Raw genomic sequence first — 11457 nt, 5'->3', positions numbered from 1 at the left:
GACCACGACGTGCCCTCCACACGCCCTGCGCACCATCCTCGAGTGTCACCAAGCCGTCCAAGTACAACAGCGCGGAATTTAAAAGCCTCTTTCTGCCAACAAAGTAGCAGTCCGCCACTCGCAGCAGCCCCGCGGAGCTCACGGTGGTGTCCCCGTTGAGATACAAGCCATTAGCCGCGCTCATCGTGTTGTTCTCCACGTCAATGTAGCCGCCATTGTTCACTTCAATAGCATAAGCATAAACAGATGATTCCATACCTTTATTCTCCATCGTACTCAGCGTATTTCCCTTCACAATGATCCCGCCACCATCAATAACAACAGCATCGGAGAAATAAACGGCGTAACTATTCCCCTCGATGTAGCTGTCAAGTAACAGCAGCGTCAAAGTTTTCCCGGGATCAAAATCCAGAAAGGCAATGGCGTGGGTCGACGTCGTCACAAGCGTACTGCCTGCCACCAGTATCTGGGAGCTCGCGCCAAAACCACCCTCAAACTCCAACGCTCCAGAATCCAGCATCGAGGATGCTACGTTCACGTGCACGCGCGCACCACTCCCCCTGACCGACAGGCCCATGAGGACGCACTGCAGCAGCGTGATGTTGAGTGTATGTTGTGGCGCGTCAAAGCTCCACAGGTCCAGCACGATCGCGGCGGTGAAGGTCACGTTGACAAAGCACAGACCACGCACACCGGGGGCCGGGACTTCCACGGAGCTGATGCTGCCACCGTGCACGCAGCGAACCTCCGTGTCATCCGCATCGGGGAGCGGAAGCGGTCCAAGGCCGTCCGGAACCGCAGCCGGCAGACACGTGTCACCGTGGCCGCCAGCAGCGCACACACACTCACAGCCGCTGATGCTGCTCGTCCTCGCTGCAAAGCACACGGCCTCCACGGTGCAAGCGCCGCAGTCCAACACCGTCACGGGCGAACCAATATTGAGGTCTTCTCCGTAATTCGTCACAGGTGAGCCCCTTATCTCGTTGCACATGCCGTAGATGGTCGGGCGCGTGTCGGATGGTGGCGACCACTTGTTTGTCATACATGCAAAGGACAAGAACGAACCGTAAGTGAAGTTGTCGTCAATTATCGACCAAACACTCTGATCGCGGAACGCCACGCCGTTCTCCTTGTCCACGTACACAACGTGGGCGGTACGGAACTCGTTGTCGCGGTGCACCAGCCAACCGCCGCCTGTCACGGTCAGCGTGCTTGCCATGAGCATGGCGAAGCCGAGACGGAAAGTGCTGGACACAATCTGCAGCACGCTGCCGCCATCCACCACAACGTCCTCAAACACACACGCACTTTCGTAGTATTCGATGCTCGGCGCACTCCACGAGCCGTTCTGTATGGAGAACACGGAGTCGCCGCTGACACGCAGGTACGACGCAAGAGCGTACATTACGTGCGCCCGCGACACGACAGCGCAGTTGTCCATGTAGAAGACACTGGACAGGTTTGCGCAAAGGCCGTGCTCCACGAGGATCGCAGCGCACGAGCCCCCGTAACAAAACAGCGTAGACCGCGTCATGACAAAACGTGTCGACAGAAGCCGGACGCCGTCCAGGACAAGCGCGGGGCCGTGCCGAAATTTCTCGTGTCCACGGGTCGTCGGCACGTACTGCGACCCGCCAACCGTCGCACGCAGTGTTGAGTTCGCCAGCAGCACACTCGAGTGCAGCGGCATCGCGCCATGCAGCACGATCGTGCCCTCAAGCGACGTCACATTCGTCATGTTGACGAGGGCGTGGGGCAGCAGGCGCGCCGTGCTCTCGCTGAGGCCGCCAATCCGCAGGTGCGCGCCGCCCGCAAGCACGCAGTGGCGCAGCGTCACGTTCAGCGCGTCAGCGAACGCGTCCATCGAGCGCAGGTCCACCGCCACAGTGATCGGCCCGCTGAACACCACCGAGTCGAAGCACGCCGTCGCACGCCCGCCGCCAACCGTCACCGACTCCGTCAGCGTCACGCCACTCACGCAGTCCTGCGCATCGCCACCACCGCCGGACCTCGCAGGCGGCACGTCGAACGGCAGGCACGCCTCGCCCACACCGCCAGCGCGGCAGCTGCACACGCAGTCGGAGAACGACGCCGTCAGCGCATCGAAGCACGCCAGAGCGGCCGCACAGCCGTCGCACGGCACCACACTCACGGAGGGCAGGCCGGCCATGCGGTAGTCGCCGCTGCTCCGCAGCACCCGGCCGCCGGCACGGTTGCACTGCACCGACACGACGCCGCTCGTGATTGCCAGCCCGGAGACAAGCGTAGCGCCAGTGGCAGCGCAGCGCGCAATCGACACGGCGCCGCCGCTCAGCGTCACACCCGACAGCGACGCCACCGACGACGCCTCGCCCACCGCCCACACGTCGTGCAGGTCCAGCCACCCGCCGCCACCGACCGTCCCACCGTCGCAGCGCACCAGCGACGACGCAACAGACCCCTCGACGCCCACGAAGCGCAGCACCGAGTCAAACACCACGAGGCGCTCTCCAAGCACAATGCCACCGCCGCTGCTCACAACCGACACGTTCGTCACAGAGAACACCGAGTGGCTCCGCAGACTGAGACACGACGAGGACGCCACACGCATCGCGGACGCGGTCGGACCACCCGACGCCTCCAGCAACACACCGTCAAACACCACCGCGCAGACGCAATCAAATCAGTGACGCCATTGCTCTCTCATTGCCCACACAGTACCACACGGCCACCGTGCCAAGTAGCGTGGTCCAGGCAAAAACAAACGTGACCATTGGCGCAGCTAGTGTGACCGATGGGTCGACACAGCACAAGAAACAGCGAAATCAGACGCGCACGGCATACGCAATGACGAAAGGAGGAATGAAGAAGCACGACGGCAGTACGCAGACACGGGAAAAAAGTGTTCCCACCGATTGCACAGTCCGATTGGCTCACAGCCGTCCGAATGGTGGTCGCGCAGATGCCGCGCGGTGCTTGTGTCTGCTGTGAACCGAGAGGATGATGAGGGGGAAGAGAGATGCGGTGCGGCCCACATCCATCTCGGTTGGTGGTTACACCAGTCACGCCATCCCCTCAGATCGCCTGCTGCAAAGACCGTCACCATCAGCAGCGGTCAGTGCCTTCCTTCTCCACCAACGCCGTCGCTCGCCCACTCCCCACCAACACAGAGCGAGGCAGCAACAGCAGGAGTTGCGACACGTGCGAAAAGTACGCAGCCGCAGAGTCCCGCTGCAGCCACTATAGCAAAACAAAGGAAGTATGCAGCTCAGGCACAATGAAAATACAAGAATTACTCCAACAAACGCTTAAATATGACGTGGAGGCACCGCAACCCACACAAAAAACGCAACGTCGTGCAGTGGCCGTTTCTTCTTTTACATTGACTTTTCTCAAATGAGTCCTGTGGCCGCACACCAGACAACATCGTCAAGAACGTCCGGCCAATAAATAAATACGTGAAAAAAAGCCCCGTCACGCAAAGAGGGATTTCAGCGGAGGACGTGAAACACGTATCTTTTATGCATTTTCCACGGGACAGCGCGGTGGATCAATAATCAGTTTTTGCCAAGAATCAATAAAATAAAAAAGCAATAATTTTGTAAACCAGGCAATAAACAAATCAAGAAAAAAGCAACGGGCCTACCACAAGCATAAAAGTTACTCTGCATCTACAAGAGGCTTCGCGCCTTCTCGCCGTGCAGAGGTACTGTTGGGGACAAGGCCTTTACACCCCAAGGAGAAACCGCGCCAACTTTTTCGTGCAGCACAGATTACCCACATCTTCAGTGCCCGCTCCATTTCTCTACGCCTGCCTGCAGAGCCAGACGTCGGAGTAGACACAGAATTGTCTCTTAGCGCAGTTCACGTTGGACGGTTTTCACGTTTTCCAGTCGACACACACAGCGTGTCGTGCGGCGGCGGGCCAGTCCGTAATTCTGCATACTTCGCGGTGGTCCCATTCAAAACAGTCCGTTCCGCCCTCAATAGGATGCGGCGCCCTACTCCACGCGGTCACACGGAGTGCACTGTTCCCTCAATAGAACTTATGCCTCGCCCATACCCCTTAAAGATGCTTCTGTTAGTGATGGGTCTTAGAGCACAATAGAATAAAATGGACAATGCAGTAATACTGCGACACCGCCAGCAACAATGATTCCATTATACGGGAAAATTCCCCGATTATGCCCCGTATGCGCACACAAGCATTCAAAAATATATGTATCCCGCAGTACGTTTTACCAGAAATCAAAACCGCCCCCTTGCATCCCTCAATTTGTTTTCCCACTTCGGTGGTTCTTCCACACTTCAAAGAGCTTCCTCTCCTCTAAAGTCTTTGGATGGTATTGACACTTGGTACTGGCGCACCTTTTCTCTCCAGAACGCCGCTATTTCACGGCCTTCATCGTCACTCACATTATCGGAGTTGACAACATCACATCTCTACCAGCCATTCATCGGCGTGCTGTCTGCGTGCTGCACGTAAATAATCTCCCACGACATGTCTCGCGATAACTCCTCCCAACCATCAAAATATGCCGCCAGGCACTCAGTGAACTGTCTCACAGTGCTGGCGGTGGTGTGGTGCTAACCCGCCGTAGCCATCCGCAGCCCAACCAACGTCTTCCGCGGTAACTTCACGAAGAAAAAAAGGTCCACCAGCGGAAGGTTTTCAACCGCCGGTATGCACAGCAGCCGATGCTTTATATTAGTATTTGTGTGGTATTTCATTGCAGCTGATTTACATATAACTCGGCGCGGTGCCCTTCAGGGTCCGCCTTCAGCACTGCGTGCTGTCCTCCACGGCGCGCTGGTGGCCTCAGCTCCTTGAGGTCCTCTACTAATGCAGCGACAAGCTCCACCAAAACGAATGCGCGCAAGCCAAACCCTCCCATACATTCGGACAAAAGAGTATTCTCACCCCAATAATAGCTACAGAAAAAAATATATTTATTACTCATCACTTTTCACATAATAGTGCGGTATTCGACGTCCGAGGCAAAAAGATATCGGTGCATTCAGAAGTCCGTCAGCACCGACTTCTCCTCTTCCTCTGACAACCCTCACAAGCTTTTGAGACGGATTCTCAGAATACCACAGTCTCACTCCCCGTGCGTAAAGTGCTTTTCACCGTCCCAGAAATTGATCCCATCCAAGGCATCCTCAATGGCAGCAGAGTGCGCAATGAACTTATTCGCATCAAGGATGTGACGTGGAATCGGCCCCACTTTTTCCATGCGTTCTTTGACCATCCTCCAGCATTCCGCTTTTTTATCTGGATCCATACCCCGCTTCATCCATGCACACATTGCCCTCACATCCATCCCGTCGGGGCAATTCACGATGATTCGCGCCGCCCCTTCTTGTTTCATCCATTTATCATAGTTGCTTACCTTTGGGGATGGCACCACAATCATGCCACAACCGGGGCCAGGCAAAAAATATTCCTCTGGCGGCGTTCTTTACTTTGCCACATTGTAGATAATACACTTTTATTCCACAATTCCACAAATCACAAAAATTCCTTGGATGCTTTACCACCCACGTATCTTGTCACCGTCCTGGTGGTCTTTTCAGACACTTACGCATCTCCTCTCCAAAACAGTGAACAACCACTTGGAGTTTCTCCGCATCGTAGTGCAGCAGCTGGTAAAGGAGGTACGAGCCGGCAGCCATCGACTTCCCGATTCCGGGCGTCCCAATCAACACACGCCTCCCAGGCGCAAATTCGGTCTCACGGTGGGGGCTGAACCATTCGGTTAGATCGCAGCTGACGATCCGCCACACTCGATCCACCTCACAGTTCGCATGGCAGTCACGAGTGGATTTGCTGTCCCTTTACGTGTACGGCCATATCTAGTCCGAGGTGAGCACCATCAGCCTGAGACGTGGTGCACCGGATTGCTCCACACCGTCATTCTTTTCAAAGATTTTTCGAACCGCCTTGTACGTCCATGACTGTGCTGGTTTCCCCTACTCCACCTCAATGTTTACCAAACAACGTTGGGTGACTTCCTTGACATGATGCCACTTTGCATTGTACATTGACTTGTAAAATCCCTTTAGCATCGCAGCTTTATAAACTTTTGATGCCTCACGCCTCGCTTCTGTCAGTACCTGCGTGAGTACCCCTTTTGGTTTTCCTTACAAGAGGAGTGACCGTATCCTTTCCTTCATAGTCCCCCCATTTCCCAAGAGAGAACACACCCTCGTGGCGAAGTTTGTACACCTGGTACTCTGTTAAATTAAAATTTCTTCCAAAAAGCTGCTTGTCTTGTACGTAATTATCCGGCTCCTAAAAAAAAGTCTCCAACAAGACATTTTTATTAATATCCACAACGCCCCTGCCACCTAAGTAGCTACGAAAAAATTCTACGGCTTCCTGTTGTACCTGAGAGTGATTCCCTCCAACATGATGTCCTTTACGGTGCTGCTTATAATCCACTGTGGTCGCCGCGCTTCCTCCACTCTTATGTGTGTCGCAGCGAGTTGATCTTTACCACGCTCCAACTCCTGCCTCGCTCTCCCACGATTTCTCTGCGGCGCGGCGGACGCTTGGCTCCAGGTATTGCCACCTTGCACTCTATTGCGTTTTGGAGGCATCGTTTCTTCTTGTTTTCTTGGTTGGATTTAGTTGAAGTTGAATACTGACCAACAAATAAGTGATGGATAAGAAAGAAAATAATCACAGGAATGACTGGCAGCCACAGCAAGAGTGCCATACGTGCGGTGTGACGGCGCTGTACTCAATACACAAGGACCACCGCAACGACGGCGAGTGGATGCCAACCACCCAGCACGGTGTTGGTGAGAGCCACAAAAACAACAACGTGGTGCGCACGAAGGGTTCGCCCACGCACCCCGCACGCTACGGTCCCGCACCCGTGTGGCACCGCCTTCACTGCACACACTCCACAAGGATAGATGCGCGCGTGAACGTTACCTTTAACACGTACAAACACACAAGTGGAAAGGAAATTCGGTGCAGCCACGGCCACACGCAGACACTCCGCGGCCAGTGCCCGGTGTCGTGTGCGGACTCCGCAAGGGGTTTTTGGGCACGCCGCTGTGCCACACGGTGTGACCCCTCCGAACGCAACAGCAGAAGTGTCCCCTTCCGGTCGCACTCGTGGCGGTTGCGGTATCCGCTGCCTCGCCTTGTGCTGCTGGCGTCCACTAAGATGCTGCAGTGTGAGAAGGAGAGGGTGCCCAGCACAAGCGGTGCTGGGTTGGGTGGGCAATACCCTCCGCGGCAAGACTCCCAGCGCGACTCCTGACCGCTGCGCTTACGCACTTCCCTCCACTCCTCTCCCTCCACCCGGCAATCACACAGCCGCCAGCACATTGTCTCCGAAGCAATACACACGTAAAAGCGTGGCAGCATATCTCTCGAGAGAACAGAGTGGCAGCCACACGCTGCGGTCATCGTGCCGACAAGTCCGACGCGGCCGCGTCCACACCCACAGCAGCAGACACAAAAAAGATCTTCCACTCTGTGCCACGTCCTCGTGCGTGATGGTGCGGCATTTCAGAGCAATACAGCTACACGCCGTGCAGCATTCCCACATAGAATGAGAGCCGCGACGCACTCTCAATGCATCTTTCTTTTTCATTTCTGCAAAATACAGCAGTTGCCAGCACCGAGTGCACGAGAGGCATCAAGCTGCACTGCAACATGTACGCCGTGTGGTTGTTTCTGCAGACACGCAAAGCAAAAAAGAGCCGCGCACGTGAAAAAACAAAAAAAAAACACGCAGCGGAGGTGCAGGACAGAGAAAGAGAAAAGAAAGAAGGCAGCCAAAGCTCAAGAAGGCACGGCAGCCCAACCTACGGCAACCCACAATACGCTTGCAGAAACAAAAAATAAAACCTTAAAATAAAAAACAAAAAAATAAAACGCAAAAAACAGTTCCCTTGAAGAAGTCTTTCACGTTCACAAAAAAAAAAAAAAAACGGTGACGCGGAAAAACAAATAAAACACGTGTATATTCTTCCTGTAAAAATATATTTGCGTCAGCCGTTCAACCCTCTGGTGTCCACACAACACCCACATTTCACTCGGACATTCAGTGCGTTGCTGCACATCTTAAATCCCTTCTTCACCGCACCATCGTCGTGGAGCTCAATGCCGACTGCACGTGTAATCGGCCGACGGAAACATTAAAGACATCCCGCCAATCTCAAAATATTCCACTATAAAAAACAAGCATATAAAATAAAGCAAAAACAAATACCTCGTGGTGCGCTCCGGGAGAAAGAGCACGCTTTTAAATAAAGAATTGCACAGGCGGAAAAGGGATATTCAAACCAAAAATAAAATGTATAAAATAAAAGGTATATCCAAGCAAAACGTCAATTATTTAGGAAGGTGCGTGGAGAGGTGCATTTTGCTCCCACTGGAGGCAGGGGTCCCGCCGCGTTACGCCCCGTAGAGGGCTGCAAAGCCGCACAGCCCAGCAGCAGTACCCGCAACACGCCCACAAATAGAGCCTTTGCTCCTCTTGAACAGTTTTAGTTCACCGACACTCAGTGGGCGGTTGTACAGAAAGAAGTTCGTCACCGCTACACTGCTGCCGCTGTCTCCCTCGCCTCCCCCAATTTAGAAGAATGAGACTTCAGCCCCACGCGTCTCAGGTGTTCGTATCGTCGCATAGCTCCCCACAAGCTCACCATTCACGTACACAAATCCCCTGTGGCCGTCCTGCAGCATGAGAGACACCTGGTATTCTTTCCCCGGCTCCCAAGTGCTGCCCGATGCTGTTTTTATTCCGTAAAACACTGTCTCCCACCTACCGTCCGCGTCGTGCGACAGCCCAATGAAGCTCGTGCTGACGGGTGCATCCAGACCCGCACCCGGTAGAGGAGTGCTCAACTTCGAAAAATTTTGGATCATCACCGTCGCCACAATAGTGAAATCACAGCTTACAAAGGTGTGCGGCCCATTATGCTCCCGGCTGCTCACGGGCCATATTGCCCCGGACCCAAGGCCCCTTGAATTTGAGCCCATCTTTGGCCTTCATTGCATTCCTCGTCACAATTGCATTCACGCAAAGGTAATCGTCGATCCACGTGTCACCATCGGAAGATGCGTTGGACAGGAAACCAACCAGACCCGCCGTGGGTGTAAACGACTCAGAGAAGGAGGAATCCAGCTGTGCCCAACTCTTCAAGACGTAATTGATCATCTGTAGCCCCTCTCATAGTAAGACAAGTGAAATGGTGTTGCTCGCTTTAATAATCCCATCCTGTAAAATGTGCAACGCACCATCCGAGTGCAGCAGGGCGTGTAAAAGTTCCAAGTTATTATCCATGGCAACGGGTCCAACAGAAAACGTGCGGTTGTTGTCCGTGACCCAAAGATGGAACATATTTCCATTTTTCTTCCCCAAGGCGTAACTTTTACAAGTGTACAGCATCACCTTCACTCCCTCAATGTTCGCAGTGATAAGGGCTTCCACAGGCAAATTGTCTTCCCGAAAGACTCCCAATCGTGAATTGGTCCACACGCCTGAGAGTGTCCCAATAGCCTTCGTCCGTGTTGCCCCCATGTCACGCGACTCAAACAAAATCTGGCCATCTTTACACTAAACGATCACGAAAATTTGTCTCCTATTTCATTTGGTGATGTGGGGGTTAAAGCATGCCGCAGGATAAATGCCCTCTGGGAACACCCAGGTATTGCCGTTGTCCGTGGAATAAGTGATTCTGGAGAAGGATTGATTTTCCCCATTCCTCGCCCTCAGGGTAAACACAAGTGCGCCGCCCTCCATCACAATGCCTGAACTAATACCACCCCCAAGATCCGACAGGTTGCTTTTAATCCTTTGGGGAATCTGCCGTGGAGGTGAATTGGGTTCGACCCAGTCGATCAATTTACTTTGCACGCCGTCATTATAGTGCGTGGCATCACCCTCAACCAGTTGAATATCCCAGCCAACCGTATTCTAGCGACCATCATTTTTTCACATATTGTAGCTTCCCACAAGTAGAAACACTTTATTGTCCCTTGCAATCGCTGTGGGGTTGCACGCAGCACCAAAAAGATCCTCTTCATTCACTGTACTAAACAATGTGCGTACCCTCCATTTGTCCTTATTGTTCTCGGCGGCAATTAACGGCCACGTCTCCGCGGCGTTGATGTACCCCGCCACAATATCAGAGGGACGCACATTCAATCTATAGTGGGAGCCTTTATACTCGGTGTGACATTCAGCAAATGCAATCGTCACTCCACCAGCACGGACAAGAGAAGGCGCAGCAAATGAATCCCTCATTCCACTTTTGCCAGAACAACTTTTTTGGTTCCACCTGCGTCTTCATCGGCACATAAATGTCAACCGGTTGTGGCATTCACACGTCCCCTGACTGCTGCCCTTCCGCGTTAGCAGCTCTAAATCCACAGCACGACATCACGACGAGGAGGAGCAGCACCGCGGAAGCAAACACACGCCGGGACATGTTGGGCCTCTGCCGCTCACTCTCTCTTCCTTCCCTCCTCATTCCGCTGGATCCGGTCACGCGGCGACGGTTGTGTGTGCGGGGTGCCTTCACTGCAGCAACACGTGAGAGCATACAAATATGTGTGTGTGTGGGCGTGATACACAAGATGAGGATATTCCAACGCTTCCACAATTTCACAGTAGCTATTCGCGCTTGGTCGTGGCTTCCTTCCTAGCCTGAGTGTGTTTGTGTGCAAGAAATCAAAGTAAAATCTAAACCGCACCAAACAGAACGTGGCAAAGAAGTGGGTGGCGCCACCATCTGCAGTGTAACACAACAGCGTCGTCGTGAGCACGGAGGAGCAACTCCACACCAGCCATCACACACACAAACACAATCGCAGCGCTTCCAGTCCGCGAATGAAAAGATTAGGCTCTCCACAAAACAAACGCACACACCGCCAGCAGCCACACACAATGGAAAAAAAGAAAACACCGCCATCATCGCCTCCAGTTCAATCCCACGGACAACGGGATACGGCCACAGCTCCGCAGCCAACAAACACAACGCACACCAAGCACGCAACCACCCACAAAGCCACACGCAGAAGCGGATTCTCATCCACCCATGACGCGGCAACGACATTTCCAGCCATTACACACACACTGGGATTCAGTGCCCAACTCAAAGCGGTCATAGGTGGTGCATCACGCCCGAAGGAAAAGTGACTCGCCGTCCACTCCCCCTATCCCTTCATGCCCACAGACGGAGGCACCAGCCACACGCATGCACTAAAAAGAAAGCATTCAAATACACTGCAATGTGTATTTTGTGTCGTTGTGTGTTTGCCTGCAGAAACAAGAGTCAGAAAAATAAAAAGAGGAGAAGAACATGTGAAGAGACGCACAAACAAAAACTGTACAGCAGAAGCGCATGACACAAATAAAAAGAAACGACTGCTCATGCTTACGATATTGCACTGCGGAAAAATCAGCGGCAATTCATAGAAAAACTATTAAAATAATCAGAAAACACAAT

General features: G+C 53.4%; 1 protein-coding gene and 2 pseudogenes across 1 annotated transcript, besides 3 other annotated features; all 3 read right to left on the bottom strand.

The window, feature by feature from the left end:
- On the bottom strand, positions 1–2590 carry Tc00.1047053509593.59 (dispersed gene family protein 1 (DGF-1), putative; the record flags this gene model as incomplete). Its single annotated transcript, XM_801650.1, has 1 exon — positions 1–2590. A coding segment is annotated over one exon (2590 nt), but the record flags the coding sequence as incomplete, so codon positions are not given.
- Positions 1–3824: a sequence feature (areas not merged during assembly with more than two copies in the genome that could not be assigned to a particular haplotype).
- Positions 3825–4845: a sequence feature (heterozygous, non-Esmeraldo-like haplotype).
- On the bottom strand, positions 4228–6582 carry Tc00.1047053509593.50 (annotated as a pseudogene).
- Positions 4846–11457: a sequence feature (areas not merged during assembly with more than two copies in the genome that could not be assigned to a particular haplotype).
- Tc00.1047053509593.30 lies at positions 8332–10551 on the bottom strand (annotated as a pseudogene).

Source organism: Trypanosoma cruzi, genomic scaffold, assembly GCF_000209065.1.
Source record: "Trypanosoma cruzi strain CL Brener 1047053516283 genomic scaffold, whole genome shotgun sequence".
Lineage (NCBI taxonomy): Eukaryota > Euglenozoa > Kinetoplastea > Trypanosomatida > Trypanosomatidae > Trypanosoma > Trypanosoma cruzi.
The sequence above is the reverse complement of the archived record's forward strand: the minus strand, read 5'-3'. Positions and strand labels throughout refer to the sequence as shown.